The 20,180-nt window shown below is 42.7% G+C and overlaps 1 protein-coding gene across 14 annotated transcripts in view; it reads right to left on the reverse strand.

Moving 5' to 3' along the window:
• The window catches only part of DNM1 (dynamin 1), a 69,132-nt gene that overhangs the window by 38,807 nt on the left and 10,145 nt on the right, over nucleotides 1-20,180 (reverse strand). For all 14 annotated transcript variants that reach the window (XM_050907791.1, XM_050907788.1, XM_050907796.1 and 11 more), the window contains exons 2-8: nucleotides 5,598-5,671; nucleotides 4,257-4,406; nucleotides 3,215-3,418; nucleotides 2,589-2,687; nucleotides 1,694-1,854; nucleotides 446-588; nucleotides 227-362 (exon numbers count right to left, since the gene is read on the reverse strand). In XM_050907791.1, the coding sequence (XP_050763748.1) occupies nucleotides 227-362; nucleotides 446-588; nucleotides 1,694-1,854; nucleotides 2,589-2,687; nucleotides 3,215-3,418; nucleotides 4,257-4,406; nucleotides 5,598-5,671 (967 nt within the window). The remainder of the gene's footprint in view (nucleotides 1-226; nucleotides 363-445; nucleotides 589-1,693; nucleotides 1,855-2,588; nucleotides 2,688-3,214; nucleotides 3,419-4,256; nucleotides 4,407-5,597; nucleotides 5,672-20,180) is intronic.

A 20,180-nucleotide genomic window follows, 5' to 3' on the forward strand; every position in this document is an offset into this window, starting at 1 on the left:
GTCACAAGGACAGGGACTGAGGGAAAGGTCAGTACTATGGGAAGGCTCCAATAAAGGAGACAAAATAAGTAAAAAAGGTGGTAAAAGGAAAAACATGAAACAAAGTAGTCAAAAGAGACAGACAGATGATGAAAGATACCAAGAGGAGTAAGGAGACAAGACAGAAGAGGTAACAGACAACAGGCAAGAAGACAAAGTGGATCTCAGCAGCACAAGGAAGCGGTACCTTCACCAGTTCAAAGGGGAAACGCTCATGGAAGATGCGGTTAATCCTAGCTCCTCCTGACAGCTCATAGGTATCAATTTGGTCTCCAGAGCCTTCAATGCGTTTCTCAAAGTCCACAGCAAACTGCTGGACCATCCTGAAAGAAAACAAAAAGCATGAAGTAGAAGTCATGGCTGAGCAGTCATCTCTAGGGAGGGACATGCAGCCAAGGCCACTTACTGAAGCAGAGCTTTGGTCTTGCGAGCAGGGTCATCAGGGCGAAAGTTCTTGTACTCCTCCACCTCCTTTTCAATGGAGAGGAGCTGGCTTTGGAGCTTGTTCCGCAGCCCTGGCAGAGTGTCACGGATGTGGTTGGTCAATTGCTGCACAAGAAGGTTTAAAATGATAATAAACCTCTAGGTGGTTACTGGGAAGAGTTTGCTACCTCCACACCACAAAATAGAAGGAAATGCTCCTCTCTTCTGTGTTTAACCCTTCTGAGTGGTCCTAATAAGTCTATCCCAGGACAGTTACCAGTTATGAGCTGGGTGTATATTGCCTCCCCAGCTCCTACCTATTACACCCCTCTATTCTTGACCTTCATTTTACCTTCTAGTCTGGTACAAAACTCCCATTCACACAAGCCTGCTGTCTCCAACCCAAGAATAAGCCTCACATACAAGTATCAGCATTTGCTATTTACACCAGGGTAAAGGCTATTCTGTCTTCAGATTAGCACACCACTGACATCCAAAGTGGTGGTTAAGCCCTTTTTCAATAAGGGTGACAAGGCAAGGTGGAAAGAGCCAAAACCACTGATGAGGCTCTAATAAGAGGGTTTCCACAGAGCACAGCTGTGGAAGACTCCAGTTTAAAGATGACTGTAAATAAGGAAGAAAAAGGACAAATTAATTCTTCACTTAAGGGAGTATTTCAAGGGAGCAGAGAGGGAAGCAACAATAAGTTGCCACTGTATGAGACAGGAGATAAGACAGCCTTAATAGATGGGAAGATGACTACCAGTATCACATTTAAATCAATCTTTGCAGCTTACTGTTAGGTACAGAGCCCACTAGAAATTCAGAAGGTATCTTTTAACTTAACCAGAAAGACCCTGCATTCTGATAGTGTAAATGCCATGAACCAACTATTGATTTTGCACCAGTGTCACTGAGACAATAAAGCAGTGCTCTGCCTGTGGTGTGTAAGCAATAAAGATTGGCCTTAATGTGTTTCACTGTATCAGCATTATACAATTCAGGCACACTTCATAGGACTTGGCACCAAAATGCCTTTTATGATGCAGAGGAGGAAGAGTTAACCAAATCTTCACAAGTCTCACTGCAGCAAAACAATTTAAAAGTATTTATCAGTTTGTTGACCACAAGTTTTAGCTTTTCCTGTATTCTTCCATCTCAGAAGACCCTGATGGCCAGCCTAGCCATTCCTGTGACATAGTGGGCAGCAGTTCTTAACTGTTGACAGTACCTGGTTCAATACTTTCTGCAGGTAGGGGGTTCCCATGCGGTCAGCCATGTGTCTGTAGGCCGGGTGGGAGAGAAAAAATTTTCTCTCTGCAGCCAGAGCTGCCTGAATGTCCTTCTTGCCATCAATGTCCTTCTGACTTCTGTTGACTACACCAATGTACCCTGTAAGAGTGGGGTTAGAGATTAGATGGTTGCAAGGATGAGAATGTAAACGGGACTCAGACTGAAGTCTGAGAAAGAAGTTACCCAGCTGGCAGCACTGCAAAAGGGGAATTCTAGTGGCAACACATTTTTAGGAACCAATTGGAAGAGTTTAAATCTAGAATTTCCTCTGAATGGCCTAGGTTCTGATATTTTGGTATGCAGGACAAAAATGACTATGCAACTGAGAATTAGCTTATTTATTACTGTTCCCCCAATCACAAAACATACCCTAGTCTCATTCATTTGAGACACTTCTGTGAAAGTCCTTAGGATAGATACTTCACTATGGCTATACACAGCACATATCACAGTCCAAAATTATTTCATCTGATATACTATGGCAATTTCATCTAGATAAAGGATAAGGGGAGTCTTCTAGACAGGAGTTCCATTTTTGCAGCTTGCCTTATTAAAAGAAGTAAGGAAAGAGAAAGTAAGATAAGAGCATAAGGCTATGCTTCTGCTAGGACTACATATCAAGGTACAAATACCTAAGAAGTTCCTATTAACAGCATGACTGATCACTGTTCCCCAACTTTTCTCAGTTCCAGCTTGGAACAGAGATGGTTTAATCACAAGTTGTAACAGTTGTTGCAGGAAGGGGATGCACTGGAGGAAAGGGATGCAGGCAGGACACCTCACACAGGGAAAATAGAGGAAGGAGATCATGGACAAAGCATGAGGAAACATACCTCTACGAAGAGGAAGTAATTTATTTTCTAATACATCTCGTGCATCAGTTCCTTCATCCATAAGATCCAGCTTAGTGATGACTCCAATAGTGCGTTGCCCTATGGAAAAAACAAACACACTTGATCAAGCAAACAACTCATGTAATATTTTCCTCTGTTCACAGACCTTACAGATTGCCCAACTTGGCTACTCAAGGGCTCTTGGACTCAAACATTACAGTTCTGATCATGTCCAAGAGGCCATGAGAGCAAACCAGCCAATAATCGAGCTCAGTTCTCAGTTATATCCTGCTAAAACACACACATGCTATGTCACAGCAGAGAGGGATTTTAGTGCAGATATTCCTACTTTTCTCCAGGCAGAATGCAGATGACTAAAGGAAAGGAAATCCTTCACCTCTTCAGAAATGGGGCTTGGACAAAGGAAGAAAAAAGGGGAATATCAAAAATTCTATTACAGTAACTGTTAACACTCACTACCACCTCTCAGAAGAATGTGTGGTGGTGAAGATACAACCCAAGACAACAGACAGGAGCCCACAGCTACTGGGCTAATCACAACCAAGAAGTAAAAGGAAAATCAGGCAACTGTCTAGTAATGTCATGCTAAATTAAGAGATATTTACCTTGAGGATCCACCTCCTTTGCAATCTTCAGGGCATCAGAATTGGCCAAATCGGAGTTGGCTGGGGATACGGCCAGGATGAGGCAATTCTCTTTGGTGACAAACTGCATGAGCATATCTCGGATCTGAAACTCAATGTCAGGGGGCTGGTCCCCTACTGGGACTTTTGTCATACCCGGTAGATCCACCAAGGTCAGGTTCAGGACTAGACATAGGAAACAAGAGATAGCACAAGGGAGTGTTGAGGTAGAAATGTTCTGGTCTATAAGTACCAGCTGTAGCTTTAGTGTCTCCAATATATAATAGGCATAACAGATGCACACACAGAAGCACACAGAGCCTTCTAGTTCCTTTTCGTTACTGCTTAGTAAGAACTAGTTGCTAATCGTTACTAGTCATGATTGTCAATGATCTCATCACCCTTCCCTTTAAATCACTTGTTTTCACATTGATCACGGAAACTGTGCCTTCAAAGTCCTTCCACATATGCTACACTGAAAGGGAAGGGATGACAGTACATTTTTTTCACTTCGTAACAAAGACTGGAGAGTCAGAAGAGTTGGTTCCACTCATTAAGAGTTGTCCCCGGTATTGAAGAGCTCAGTCCTGCCACCCCTATTCAAGGGAGGCTCTGCAAACAGAAGACAAGTGCTCTTCAAGAAAGCCACTCTCCTCATTAATTTTTTTTTTTGTTCCATTTATTTGCCCAATAAAGCAGTATCAGAAAGCAGGGAGAGACAGCAGCTCTTCACTGTAATGCCCATACTAATGGAAAGGAACAGCCTCAGGAACAAGTTTCTGCACAGACATCAGTTGTCTCAAGAAGTTCTGCTAGCAGTCAGATACTTCAGCTGGCAGACAAACCCGTTTTAGCAGTATGGCTAAGGCTGGCAGTTTGAGACAGCATGGCCCAAGCACATGGAGATTAATGTCAAAACCAAGCACGCTCCCCATTTCATCTCTGTTCTTTCTGTCTTTACTTCATGACAAAGCAGCAACTTGCTTCATCTATCTCCTGACTCAGATGCTGCATTAGGACTCACCATGGGGAGAGTAGACTCGAAGATTGATGGGCACAGGGGAAATCCCTTTGTTGGAGCCAGTAACACGATCTGTTTCAGCCTCAATTTCCAAACGGACCTCCTCAAAATCAGTGAATTTCTTTCCTTTGCAGTGTAGGAACTCACCATATTCTATTTAAACAGAAGCAGAGAGTCAGAAGTAGCCACTGAAATCAGAGAAACACTCAAAGTGTAATGAAAACATCATGTCCTGAAGCAAAACAAAACAAAAAACAGTTGAAGGGATGAAGTCTGGCAAGGGCCTTTCCCACTAGGACCTGGCAGGCTGGCATAGAAGTTACTACAGTCACATTATCTGATCAATGTCTGAGAGAATTCAGTTGAGCCCAACATCTTCACAATCCAGCTTTTGTCTCAGCAGAGGTGGCATCCTCACTTGTCTTCATTCAAGTAATAATCCAGGACCTTCTCTGTTGATACTAAGCAAACTTAGCATGCACCTGCCTGCAGCAGCGGTGACTTCTACAGCTACACCAGGATATACCTTTGTACTCAGGACAACTTGGACTAGCTCTTTATTAAAGTGCTGGGGGTAAATAACAGTCTCATTACGTAATGAGAACAGACTCAAGAGAGCAAGAAATGCCCTTCTCTTGACATGGTTTTGAATGGGCTGGTGGTTGGGGTTTTCTGTGTGTCAGTCCTTGACTAGGCTAACCAATCCAAGAACCCTCTGTTTCAATTTTAAAAGCCTCATAGAAGTCAAATTGTCTCCTTACTGTAGACGAGAGGACTGCCGTGGATAGATCAAGTTCACCTGACGAGCGGAAAAGTACCTTGAAACATTCACTTGCCAACTCCTGGATGAGATCTTAACTTATGTTAAGGGGAATGGTAACGAAAATATCCTGCAAGTAGCAAAACCAGTGAATTGCCCAAAAGACCAGCCACAGAACTCTGTAGTCTTTCTTCCCCAGATCTCAGTGTTCTCACACTGGGTTTTCAGTACATTAAATCATCTCGCCCCCTTAGTTCAGTAGATTATCAGCAGGGTCATCTGGCTTTTAGGTCTTACCCACTCATAAGAGTCACAGCTGCATAGGCAAAGGAAAATTTGTGATAAGTGTATGCATGGAGCCTTGCCTAATAAATTAAAACAAAAAACCTAAGAAGCATTTTGCTTCTGAACACTTAATACCTCAGATGTTAAACAGGTAGAACTGACAACCAGCTGCAGGTCATTTTTACTGGGAAAAATTCTTATTTATTTTTTCCACACTGAGCAGTGCCACTGATGAAATAAGACCTTTCTTCACTAAGACAGCGATCCAGCTGGACACACAGGGAAGGTAGCTCACATACCTGTGCTGGAGTTCACCAGCTGCAGGACCAGAGGGCGTCTGGTTACGATGCCAGATCCACGTGGCAGAAAGTCCCTGAAATGAAACAGGAAGTTTCAGATGAGTGAATGATTGTTTCCTTCCCTTTTCACAGCTTTTCTGCTTCTATAAGCATACATGGATTCTAACAGGGAGTCTCAGCCATGGGCACAAAAAAGTTTAAGGCACTAAAAACCAAGTGCTCCTCCTCAAGGAGGATAAGAGCTTGTTGTTCTGAAGAAGCCTATACTCACAGCACATCCCGTCTAATCCTGTCTGTAACAGCTACAGCTCCTTCAGCTGAAGCTCCGAGCTAACTAACAAGCCCATTTCATACAGCTGTCTGTACTGTGGAAAAAATTAATCTTTCATCAGAAAGAAAAGAGAAGTTGAAGCAGAGCCCGAAAACTAGCGTGCCTCCTTTTGACAAAATACAATTACCCGAACTACAACAAAATCACTCACATCCTGCACTTCGGGGCTTGAGAAGACACCACATTGTTCCAGTGTACAAACACCATGTGATACATCTGAAAGAATAAACAGCAGCCAAAGGCTTGCCTCCACCCAGGGTTTCTCCTGGCTAACTACTCAAGACATAAGTAGTGCCAAGGCAAAAGTAGCAGCAGCTTCCTTCTATAGTCACAAGAGTCCTGAATTTTTGTGTACTTCAAATCACTTCAAAGGAAGGAAGCCTTTCACTATCCTTCTCTAAATGCTGACTTGGCAGCCACAGCCCACAAGTTCTCCTTTGCTTTTTCTTTTTCCAAATCCAAGTGCTTTGAGCAAAGCTAGGCATGCTCACTGCATCTGCCGATGACCTTGCTGGTTTGTGGCCTGGTTTTCAAGTACTCAGCTGTTCACGTGGCTCTTCAAGAGCCACTGAGCATTTCCGAAAAATATGATTGATTGCTTCCTTGCCTAGTGGGAGAAGCATCACTTCAAAACATGGCTCCTACAGCATGAATATAGTTTTCTTTGTTAAAAGAAGTCCTACCTACATTGCTTGGATTCTGGCACACAATCCTCCCTCCCTTGATAGCTATGGCAATGAGTAATTTTGCTAATTCAGGAGTGACTAACTACTCTGGTGAATGAGAAACCCAGGGCTCTCCATTTTGAGCATCTCGCTCTTAGTCCTGCATGAGCTTAATACTGACAAAGGAAGTGAAGATGAGGAATGAGCTTTTGTTTTAACACATCAGACAAGGACTTGAGCAGTTTTGTTTCAGCTCCTGGTTTGGCCACTGATTTCCTAAGTAATCCTATGCAACTTCTACTTCTCTGTATTTCCCTTTCCTCAGCTACAAAGGCAATTCCATCTGTGGGGCTGTCAGAATAACCTGATAATATCAAAAACTGCAGAGTAGTTTCAAGTGAAGGGAGGGCAAGGAGGCATCCTACAATCTCTAACACCTCAAATAAAAATATCTCCTGTAAGTTACTAAGTCTGGAGTAATGGGACCTCTGATACAACTCTACCAGTTAAAATAAGACCGTAATGCATTCTCATTACTTCAGACTTTTCAGAAGTATAAAGAGTTAACTGGGGTTTGTCTTTCATTTGTTTTTCAAATACAGCTCTAGTTTTTCCATTCCAGTGGGATTAACCCTGGAATCTTTGAGGCATTGCATCATTCTAGCAGCTTTCTGCTGTCTCAGCTCCATTCCTATAGATGTCTGTGGTCAATATGTGACAAAGTCCTACCCTAGCATCAGTTTTTAGCATAACAAATCCATCTGAGCTGCACTGACTTCTTTTGAAGTTACTGTACCTGAGAAAAAGGTATCCTATTACTATAGATTCCCTTTCTAGCACACTGAGACAATACTCTAGCTATTGATCTCCAACTTGCAGTATCAAATCCTGCTTTACTGTAGGAAAAGCACCACTTGCATTTACAAGAATGAGCCCTCTAGGAATTAAGATTCCACTCATGTTGTGTTCCATGTTTTCCTGAAGCTTTCTACTTTGGCCGAGATCCTGATTTCTCTACTGTCACTATCACAGCTACAAAGGCAAAAACTCGGGACAAAGGTAGATGGAAAACCTATGTGGCATCTGGGTTCCAGCATTACTAAAAAAATGATCCAATGTATTGTGTTAACAGAGTAGCTCCTAGGCTATTCCAAGGACAAAAACACCAAGTCCTCATAGAAGACAAGACAACAAATCCATTAGCCAAATCTAGTCACCTAAATCAAATATCTTAGTGCCGCTTTAATTCTGAGTGAAAATATGTACAATCTGATCCCTAATATCAGAAAATGAATGTGTGTTCTTATCCACAAACTATTGAGGGGTACATGCAGTTCAACTTTTACGTTTTCTCCATGCTTGTTTCCTATCAGGAGTTACAGCCAAAAAGCTTTAAAAAGAATTCATGCAGTATCACCCCATTGTATCTATATTATTTCCTATTCTTTTATTCACCTCCTTTCTTCTCTACAGTCTCTGGGACAAATCCCATCCTCCTCCTATTCCAGCTAAGCCTTTCAAATCATAGACACTAAAAAGTATGGATTAGTAACTTCTGCAGCAAGCTGGGTGCCAAGGAGAAGGCAGCGTACAGGAGTCTTGCCTGCCCTCTTGCAGTAGGCATAATAAATTGCTTCTGTAAATAAGCTACAATAACAGAGCATGCGTGGCATGGACAACATGCCCAGCCCAGGTTTTGAGGTGCCAGAGGAAAGATCTACACACACACACACCTATTGCTCCAGAAAGAGCAGCAAAGTGATGAAATTAAGTCAGAATCAGGTATACAATACATGAGTAAGAATAACCACATGCCAGATAACTTGGGCAGACAAGAGCAGAAGGGTTACATAAACTGGCTTATTCAATTCCAGCACAGGAGATGTACAGTGGCAAGGCTGGAGGGGGGAAAATAGATGGAATAAGTCTTCAGAGATAACATGCTATAAAGGCTCCGAGTGCTGGAACAACAAGGGCAGCAGGGATTCCACTTGTAAGACAAGGCAGCCTCTAGCATGACATCAAAAGCAGCCTCATTACATACATCACTATACAAGACTTTGTGCCTGAAATATGTTATTCAGTTAGGTTGAGGGCACCAACCCTGTTTTCCTCCTTCACTTTGTATCTTAAGAACTGAAAATTACTTTTTTGTTGCTTTGTAACATGCAGAAGTGGCATGACAACATTTTATTTCCTATGCTTTTAAGCAGCAATACCACACTGCCACTTCTTCAGGCTAGGCTTCATCCAGAAAACACAGCAAAGTAGCAGCTAAAACAGAGAAGCTGTATTCAGGGAATATAAATACTTAATTTGCTTGTATCTTTTTTGCCTAGCTATTGACTCAAAATTCCTTACCAAGATATTGAGGTATCAGTTTTAGCAATGCAATTCCAAGCATTTCAGAGTTGGAAAACTAAGCTCAGATCAGCTACATTCCCCAAACTGTCAGTTATTGGAAGACTTATTTATACATGTGTCACACTCATGTTTTCTTAACTACTGTTAGAGAGAGGCTATTGAGCTAGGTAAGTTTTTGGTCTGACCAGTGATAGATCTCCTCTTCTAAACCAAGACAACAAAAAGAACCAAGGATGCAAACCCTGATGGGTCTCAGGCTGAAAAAGTTCAGGCAGGGAAGTGACCTGAAAAGGCATATTATATTTTGTATTGCTTACTTCTGAAATGCTTACACATGTTCTCAACTAGCTTCACAGCTACCTCAGGGCAAACCCAATCACATCATCCCTTCCAGTCTTATATATGCAGAGCTGCATTAAAGTACAGATTTGGGCTGAAAGCTGCATTAGTAACGCAATAGTAAAAAACAACATGAGGGATGGAAAACAATCTAGCAGTTACTGTACAGCAACATTCAAACAAAATCCAAACACATCAGAAACATATTAAGGCAATATTGATGTCATGCAACAATACATTTATAATCAGGGTACTGGAGACTTGGGGTTTCCCTACTAGTTTTAAGTTAAAGCCAGACACTCTATATGAAAAACCTCCATGCATTACGGATCTTGGAATCCTACAGAACAAAAAGGTGCTATTAATGACAGAAAAAGCATGTTTGCTCTATAAACAAGTTTCAGAGTTCATTTAATGACTTGCACAGTGCAGAGGATTAGAAGTTAAAGGTAACATAGACCAAAGACATTTCCCCCAGACTATTTATAAGACATAGGAGATTCACAAACTGGTTGTATAATTCAACATATATTGTATGGAAAGGGAAGAAAACGTTGATAGATGCAATCAAAAAAAAGTAGGACAGATACCCATATGAAAAGTTTGAGACTTCCTGAAGAGGCACACATTGAAACTTTCAGACACATTTCTTGTGCTTATTCATTGCTACTAGATTGAAGAAAATGTGACTGTCTCCACTAAAAGAAGAGACTTGCATGAGCTGGTTTGCTGCAGTAGGGGCACATTTGTTTCTAAAGAACACACACAATTTGCTAGTAAAAAAAATTACTTGTTTACTCCTTTGGTCAAACACTTCAATCTTGATCTCATGTTTTCTTGTTAAACAAAAGATAACCAGATCTTTGGAGGAGGAACTAGTCTTCCAGCATCTCAGTGATCGTTATGGGCATACTGTGCCTGGTTCATCTGCTTTGTTAGAATAAATGCTCTCAAACCTGATAAACACAAGAAAAAAGTGATTGTATGAGCAAGCCTGTCCCTCCATACTTTGCTAGAAGTGGTCAGCTCACTGTTTTAGGTTTGTGCTCTAAGGCTTAGAGATTCCCCGTAACAGTTACAGTGGCATTTAATTCCAGGAATATAGCATTTGCAGGTAACCTGCCTATGATCTTGTAGCCATGACATTCAGTAGTGGCAACCACAACTTCCTAACAGTGGAGGCAGGTAACATACTAATGGCATCCCTACATATCAGCTCAGACTGCAACTGCTTCTCAATAGACACTCTTCCGCTACAACCATGAGCATTGCGCATTCCCTCCTTCCATCAAATTCAAGCGGAAAAGCACCTCTGCTGGCCATCTCCTTTGCATTGCATATAGACACTGTCTACTTTTTTGCAGCTCATCGCTTTAATAAGAGGCCCCCTGAGGCTTGTCAAAAGATCACTACGTAGTACTGACCAAGAAATTTAATTTCAGCTGTAAACACACCCATGAGAGGAGACTGCATTAATGCAGATCTTCAGAGAGACCCAACAGAAACACTTTCTTTTTGCTTGTATGTTCCAGAAACCTTACTATGGCCAGACAAGAAGGCTTACTGCAATCCTTTATGTGGCACTACAAATGCATTTTTACAAGCCCAGCTCTCAACCCAGCAAGAACTCAATTTCAGAACAGAAAGATACATGGAAAATACACACACAGGGAAACCCAAGAACATTTGTCAGTTCACAGGACAGGCAGCTAGGACTCCTGTACTATAACATTAATTTTGCCCCTGGTTTATTGAGCCTCGTGAACAAGTTACTCTTTGTACTGCAGAATTAAAGTGGGTTTGCACCTTCTCCATCCACTGGTAACCTGTATTTCTGAAAGGACTTTGAGTCACAGCTTTTTCATGCATGATTTTAGTCTTCAGTGCAGTTGCAACAGAAGTCATTGGCTGTCAACAACAGAACCAAGTCCATGGTACTGCCTCTTGTTCTAAATGGAAGACAGACCAAATGCTTCTACCACCACTTACTTTCCCTCCCTCCAGGGAAGCTGGAAGGCTTGCAAAGCTGTTTGTAGAGGGCTTTGAAATACAAATCTAGGCCTAGTCTAGATATACCAATACAGCATCCTTGCAGTTTATTGTTTGTCAGTCCTTTGAGATTCTTGGATTAGAATGCACTAGAGAAGGTAAAGCCTCAATTAAAGAGCCAAAACAGCAGCTTATGAAGACATAAAAGTAGTTCCAAAGAACAGAAGAGTGAACATCACCATCTGATCATTTAATTTCAATTTGATTTCTTATTAAACATCTATAGACAAATAGGGTATTAAGGGATGTGATTAATCCCCAGTTTGGATTATATTAGTTTCAGAAAACTAAGATCCACACAGCCTCCAATTTCACATGGCTGTTTCTGTTTTCTAAATCCAGTATTTGTTATTTCCTGTGTTCTGGTGGTGCCCAGGGGCAGCAATTCAATCAGAACTGCACTGCACAAAGCACTATGCCAATACACAACAAGAAATACAGTTCCTGCCCCTATGGGTTTTATTATCTGGTTACACAGTTTGGACCTGCTCCTGCTTAAGCTTAGAACTATCTTCATCTCCTCTGTCAAGTCTTATAGTTGATCATTCATCATTCACACACATCCAGATCAAGAGTTCTTCATTAGCTCATTATAGCACAATGCATTACAAGAATCCCAAGCCAATCTAAGGGTATCAGTGCCTTTGATGTATGACTCTTCCAGTCATTGCCCTGATTGGCAACATTCACATCATCTTCATACAGGCTGCATTCTATGAACAGCTTATAAATCTCTCTGAACAGCACAGCAGCTATGTTTTCAAACATATTCTTACTCCAGCATGTCTCAAATGAATACTTGAAATACAGGCTGACACCTATGCAACACATTAGCCACAGAGTATCTGCAAGGCTAGCTAGAAATATTTACTATTAATCTTATTGACTTCTAAAACAAACACCTCAGAAATGGTAGTAGCTTTCCACTTCTTAGACACTACCTCAAGCCTGGTGCTCCTTCATAACAGACATCGTCTAGTTCTACCAGAAGGTAGAAGCCTGATGCAGGAACTGCCCTTGAGAGCACCTTCCTGGTCTGATCCTTCAAGTGACATGCAAGTACATTCATAAGCAATTCCGTAACTCAGACATGGGGCAAGAACAAGGACAAATTTGTTCTTTCCTCTGCCACCCAGTAGGTTAACAAGTGTGCTGCATTACAGATTTAGACTTTCCTTTCCTGCTGACTTTGTGGCCTCTATGAGCTCTTATCTTCCCTGAACCAAAGTGCTTCTCAAACAAAAAAGCCAGACAGGCCAACATGAACAGCAAGCATTTAAAAATGGTGCATTATGAACAAAAGCACCCATCAACCTGCTATTCTAACTGTTTTTCCCTGCCCTTAGCTTTCATCTTCCTTCATGCTGCATCACGTGAACTTGGACACCAGTCCTACAGACTCATAATCACATGGTAAGTCTCATTCCTAGGTGGCCACATTTTTTTCCATTAAGGTTAGCACTTTTAGACTAGAGAAGTTTAAGCCAGGGGTTGCGTGTTATTTATCTGCCAATCTCCACAGCACAACAGTGTGCCTAGCCTTGACCCACAGTGAAAGAGCAATTCCGTAAGCACTTGGTATACTATCATTTCTTAGGGTGTAATTGGTACTGGTCACACAATGGATACATATAGAAATAAAGATCTATTGTAAGTACACCACATTCCAGCATACTGGCAATATTATTGTGCACAATGATTCATTATTCAAGTATACAATTGTGAAAAATAAAGACAGGCAATAGTTCATGAGTGTCATCATAATATACATGTTAGCAGAAACAAAAAAAATTAAAGAGAAGGCTTCCTGCTGCCTTGTACCTTGAGTTCCTATTTACAGTAGCACAATGGGAGGTTAACACTATTGTGCTGACTTGGAACACTTACAATTGCTTTGTTAAGTAGTTCTGGCACTCAAACAGCATCTCCAACACCTAGCCATTTCTCCCCAATACAGCTCTCCAGATCAGTAACCAAGAAGGGCCAAACAGACCTCTTTTCAAGGTCTGGGAATCTGATGTACATAAGGCGAGTTCCCAGAGACGGTCTTACAAACGTCACAGGTGCTGCCCGAGCAGGGTGAAGCACAAATGCTAGTATAAGCTAGACCCATTTATAGCATACTACTGGATAATTTGCAAACAAGAGTCAGAGAGGATAGATAATGAACTAGAAAGTAACTTCTGAAGTTTGCATCTTCTCCTATTCCCCTGTCTGCCTTGAGTTCTTCTATTCCTTTGCACAGCACTGCAGTTGATACCAGCACAGGTCCCCAGCAAGTGTGAGTGCTATTCTGTCTGAGATGCCTTTACTAAGGTTTTATGCAGAGACTGAGGCACTGTGGTCTTCAAACATGAGAGGACAGCAACTATGCTAATCCACTCTAAGAAAAAAAGTAAGTGTAGAAATAGGTTTATTACATGTTCACACACACATCCTGCTCCAGAATTGACATTATGATTCTCACTGCAAGAATCACCTTTCTGTTTTGTGTCCTCTGCCCCTTTTACAACTGACCAGGATGTGTGGTATTCTGGAGCTCTCCTGCATCTTTTTCCCATGCTGTGCTCTCACTTTATTCAAAGTAAGAAAAAAAGTAGTCTATTCAATAGAGTTAACATATCAAGTAAATAAAGCCACATAAGAAACCTACATTTACTGCAAAAGGTGACATTTCAAAAACCATAATGATCCCACATCACAGGCTTTGCCAAAAAGACAGGAAACCTTTCAGGAGACTGCCACCCTCCAAGAGAATCCACCTCCATAGAAAACTGCATGGCTGGCTGTTTGAAAGCCTACATACAGTATGTTTGGCAAGTCAAATCCAGTTCCTCATGAGCAAGCATAATGGTGGGGTTTGTTTCACTGACATTTGGGACTAAACGATGTGCCATGGAGAGACAGCAGCTGACTGAGCTTCCATCTCAGCCATAGGGCTTGTCTTCTCTTCATGGGACACAGCACAACTACTTGGCCACTGATCTAGATATACAGAGGTGACAGTCTCCAGTCCTGTTCCCTGTGTCACCGTCTTTGTAATTTTTGGTAGATCGTAGGTCTTCTCTCTCCTACAGAAGAAGAGAAAGCCTTTTGTTACTGAAATACTTAGTTATATTTATGTGCTCTTGTGGGTCTCTAGGAGGACCCACATGCCTTGAACATCAAAAGTGCTAATCAAAAGTGTGTTTCCCCCACTCCGAACACATTTGTTGAGTCAGTGTGGGCAGAGGGGGCTCAGACAACTAGAGAGGGGACAGGCCCTCTGCAATGTTCTCTTGCATCCCTGATACTTCAGCTGCAGTGGCCATGTTCAGACTTCAGCCTGCAGCACCTTTATAAACACTGCTAAAGCAAAGAAGAAAGTGCATAGCAATTTTTACATGAATACTTGCTTAGCAACAGCGCTCTCCTCTACCCCTCCCAGAGTGCACTAAATCTCTTCCAGAGTGCACTAAATTCTGCCTTTCTGGCTTATCTCTGACTGCACAGACTGGTTCCCAGGAGTCACTGCAGTCAGTGCCTCTCTCATTCACTCTTTTCATATCTCCCTTCTTTGTATCTCACTCAGCCCCTCTCCTGAACATGCCTCTATGCAGGTCTCTGGAAGCAGTGGGAGAAGAGAAAAAGTTTTCCTGTTGTTATTTTGATTTGAATCCTTTGGGCTGATTTTTCTGTTTCATACTCCACTAGCTTCAGGGTACATCAAAATCTGGAAGACAGCTGTATGCATTATGCCAAGTCACGGCTGCCCTAGAGCCTCTGTGCACAAGTCAATCTGATGCAGAACTACAGAGCTTCATGGCTGTACTGCTTCCACAGGGCAAGAGACATCCAAGGAGGTCAGAAGCATTCCTATACTTTACGTATTACACACTTATTCAATGTCCTGGGGGCCTGCCAGCCCAGAGTAAACTGCCATAGCCAACAGTTTGCCCCAGGGATTTCTGCTGCTGTATGTCTACAGTAATTCCAAGGAGGCCAGCACACCCTAGCTTTATGCTTGGTAGACCTTACAGCAGGATCTGGCCTGACTTTTGAGGTGTACTATATATATATTTTTTAGATGACCTGAAAGTAAGGCAGAGATGTTGCTACATTCTTCTGATGTACCCCTGCAAACCCATAACCAAGGGTTACCACATCCCATCAACTCACTGGCTGCATTACAAAGCATAAAGCAAGAATTTCTGATTGAGCTGCACTCCATCTATAGCTCAGTTTACATAACATGTACTAAAGTCCCTATATACAGTGAGAGGAGACAGAAGCCGAGTAAATGGAATTTCTCTCCATCAGAGAGGGTTACACAGCTCCTGCACTACATTTGTAGGAGGGAAGAAGAGAACAGACAAGGGAATACCTTGGGAAGAGGCTCAAACACACACAGGCATTACCATTTTTGCCAGTTTTCCATGGTCTGCTTTCCTTCTATCTAGAAATCTAAGCTTTCCCTCTCAGAGTCATTGCTGGGGCCTAGATAGACAAGTACCTTTAGGACATGAGTCTGCAATACAGAGGTGCTGGTCAGCCCCTTTTGAAAGATCAGCACTAGGATCTTGCACAAGGGCACAGGGTCCATTCAAACAGACTCAGTACTACAGACCACTAGGAATATATGGGGTTTAGTAAGTACTGTTCTTATTTGAAGATGTTGATCAAGGTTTATATTTATGCTTTGATTCCTTCTCTGGTTTCATGAGATTAACTTTAATTTTAGAAAAAAGGTTTCAAAATCATCCTCCCCAGCCACAGGACTTCAGGTGCTGGGACTTTCTGAAAGCAGTACACCAAATATAACAGGATATACAATAATTTCTTCAGCAACACTTGAAGCCTGTCTGAAAGAGCCCAGCTTCCCCCAGTCCTTGCAGACACCACAAATAGTTCTCAGCTCTTGCCTAGAAGAATGTGTGCTAAAGTATGAGCACAGTCCATCACCTTAGCCATCCTGATTGAAAAGTCTGGGCAGGATACAGTCACAGCTGCCTGTACTGTAATGCAGGCCTCCTTTCTGGCTACGAGTGACAGATTAAATTCTTTGCTTTTAAGTGCCATGGAGGGCTGTGACCCTGGGAATCCTGGCACACAATGACAGTGCCTTGTGTCATCCCTGCTGAGGAAGCCTGCAATGGGAGCAGATTGGATCCACGTACTTCTCTCCCTAGTTGTGATCACTGACTAGATAGATAATCCCTTCATGGGCTGCTGCTCTACAATTGCAGTGCAGCAACCAATCCAATTTGAGAGCCACAGCCAGGCCCAGGGGGATAATTCCCCTCCTACTTCCCTACAACATGGAGAAATCTACTTGTTTCCATAGAAACAAATCAGTTTGATGTCCACACAGCTCCTGCATCCCTCACTGCTGTGCATCAGCCCCAAGCTGCTGAGGCTGAGAGATTTTAAGCAAGTGTCTACAGCTATAGGTCAAGAGTTTGCAAGAGAAACAAGAGGTACTCCTGGCATACAAACCCAACCATCTCACCCGAGATGTCATTTGCTTCAGTTGTTCTCTGCTGCGAGAGAACTAATCAGGAATATCCTTCCCCTCCTCCATTTTGAGGGTTGACTTATCTGCCAGATCCCTCCCTGCTATCTTCCTGCAGATGGGTTCACCCAGAATACATGAGGACATAGAACACAGGTGGGAAAGGAAAACAGAGCACTCCAACACCTCAAATGCACTTGTGAGCCAATTTCCTCTTTGTATTTTTGCAAGTAAAAAACTGTAAAGGGATTTTCTTGTTTGGAACTCTGCATTTTTACTGTGGAGGATTATTTTGAGAGTGGTACAGCCTACAGTGCATTGCCTGATCTCAAAAAGTCACTGCCCATTATAGCAAATGCCGCATTGACTCTAGGCTGCAGCGCTGGGGAAGGAAGGAGTCTTGAGAGAGCAGAAAATTGCAGCACTGCTGCTGTGCAGCTTCCTCTGGGATCTTTTGGGTAATAGAAAATGAAGTCCTGGATCTTACTTGCTGCCTTGGGATATTCAAGGTAAAGAATAATAGAGCACTGATTCTACATGACAATATCAGGAACTCAAGGGAATAAGCAGCCTGGTGTATTCTGAATGGATGTGGCAGTAAGGATTACACATTTGTGGAAAATACAGCTTTGACTTCAAGAATTACAATCCCAGGAGAAAGAAAACAAGGCTGGTTTCACTCATTCAAAAAAAACAAACATAACACCAGATCTGGGTAGAGATACCAGGATTCAGGGGAAAAGCAACTACAGCACTTGCTGGGTCCAGAGGCCTCCAGAGCCACAGGTACAAGAAATATTGCACTAGCGTGATGTATTCTCCACCCCAGAAGCTGTAAACCAGACCCTTCTGTCTGCCTTGCTGACTTTTCACCATCATAGCATGAAAGCAAGTTTTCCTTTTGCTCCCTCCGAAGCATGTATACCCTGGCAAAAAAATGTCATGTAGATTTTATTTCCAGAATCTCCCTGCAACTTCCAGTCTCAAAGAGGACGATATCAGGCATCAACAACACCCTAGAGCATCAAATTAGTCCAGTCCTAATGGCAGTAGTGAAAAAACCACATTTTTTATGACCATAAAGGTAAACCCATGACCCAGCATCTTTGCTTGTCTGTTTCTGAAGCTGCACTGATCTGTCATAATACTGCAGTAACACTGCTCTGCTTTGGCACAAACAAATCTACTCACAAATCCTGGCTTTGCCATAACAGAAGGGTGGCAGCCCTGAAAAACATGACCCGTACAGCACCTGCAACTTGAGCTGGGAGAAAACAAAAGCACAAGCTGTACACTAAAACTCTGGGACAGGAATGACTGATGGGAAAGCATAGCCACAATAACACCCTGGGATTAATGTATGCTAAGACCGATGAGCAGCAGGCTGACCTTGCTATTTCCCACCACCAGTGTCTTAATCTGTCCTAGCTCTCTGGAGTCAGGCTGCAGCTAAGTCTAGACTAAAGGTTGTCCAGCAGTAAAGGCTCTCCTGTATTCAGGGACACCACTAGACTGTGCAGCAGTAACTACTATTCAAGGTACTCGTCACATGGAGACTCTGGATAAAAAGGAGTTTATCCCCCTTTTTGCCCTTCTCTCCTTCAGAGAAGGAAACCAGATACAATGGCAGACTCAAAGATACCAAACACTCATGCTAAGTGTCATCTTAGATTTCCTGTCAAAAACTCCACCACCTCTGGAGTCCTGGTATTTGCTGCAAGACCTAAGAGAAGGACAAACATAGCTCAAGGCACATTTCATCACTGCAGTATGACACTTCCTCCACTCCCAGACAGCACTGTGTGCTAGAAAAGGAGACAATCTCCCTAGAGCCTGAATGCCATAAAGGGTACAGACAACTGAAAGAGTTCATTGGAAAAGGCAAAAATCACTTTGATAAGCCCACTAATACAAAACCCAAACAGAAGCTGTATGAGGAAAGGAGGTGGTACCTCAAGCCATGATGTGCTACTACTGGCCAGACATGGGTGGTGGGTTTATAAAATTGAATGCACATACCCTGATAATTTCTCTTGGGTCAGCGGTAAGAGGCAGTGGGTGTTGTGGACAGGGAGGCAGGCTGCTTCCCTTCCAACAGGCCAGATAGAAAGAACAGTTATGTGGGGTAACAGAGTTACGCTGCACTCGGGCATCCTGACCAAACTGTCCAAGGTGCATGGTCGTCCTGCAGAGGGAATTTAAGATGCCAATTTACATCTCTGCTTTGCCTGGACAAGTATGCAGGAACAGTGCCAAGCTCCTTGCTATGCACTGCACCTCTGCAGTTTCAGATATAATTAGGATCACCCTGGCTGGAAACATGGTGCAGAGGCACTGCTTCTTAAGCCCTTGACGAAAAGCCAGCAGACTGACTGCTAACACCTCTAGTGCAGAGCAAAGTCAGAGGCATTAAACTCTACTTCAAAAACCACACAAAACATCTTCATTCCAGGCTATACCAGAATGAAAGTTGAATCAATAGTCCCAGAAAGATGAGCTTTTGACGTCCTGGCTGATTCCAGTGTGTCTGCCAGAGTCCTTTTGACCAGCCAGTGGGACAGCACATCCACAGAATTTCTGAAGGAGTCCAAGTCTTCATGGAAAACTTAGGGCTTAAATTCAAAAAGCAGAGGAGGGTCAAAATTGGTATTGCCTATTAACAGGCACTCTGAATCTATAGCAAAATTGTGGCATAGTGACCTGGACAAACAGACTAGAGTCTTCCAGTCTTCCATTCCTTTCCCTGTTTTCCACAAGTAAAGGGTTTATCTAAATTCCTTCCCCTGGTATCTTCCCCCCACACACCTTCAAACCAATACACTGATTTCTAGTAACGTTTGCTTTTGCCTTTCCAGGTGTCCAGTTTGAATTCAACTTTGTCCAAACAGAAGATGGCAAAATATCAAGGGTTAATGCAGTGCCTCACTTGTTCTTTTGCAGTAAGTATTCTTTCAACACCATTCTTTCAATAGTCTATACAAATTCATTCAGGAAATGGACCTCTTTCTCCAAGATGAGTTTGGGGTGCCAGGTAGTTTGCAGGCCTAGCATAACAAACACATCTTGTGTGAACAGACATAAGCAGAGAATAATGCCTAGGAACATCAAAATCAAAGTAGCACAGCCCAGAGGGAAGTAGTACATTGCTGGGATCTCTGCTGAGAGCTGCACTGATGTAGAAGAGGTGACCTGAGTTTCAGCACTGGAGCTGCAGCATCAGCTCTGCAGTGTGACAAATGTCATGCACCAATCCGTGAGGGTATTCTGCATTTTGGTATGTACCAATCTCCTCCTTACCTCTAGCTATAACCCCACTGCGACTGATCTCCTCTCAAGGGCCCCAC

Source organism: Gymnogyps californianus, chromosome 18 (assembly GCF_018139145.2).
Source record: "Gymnogyps californianus isolate 813 chromosome 18, ASM1813914v2, whole genome shotgun sequence".
Classification (NCBI taxonomy): Eukaryota; Metazoa; Chordata; class Aves; order Accipitriformes; family Cathartidae; genus Gymnogyps; species Gymnogyps californianus.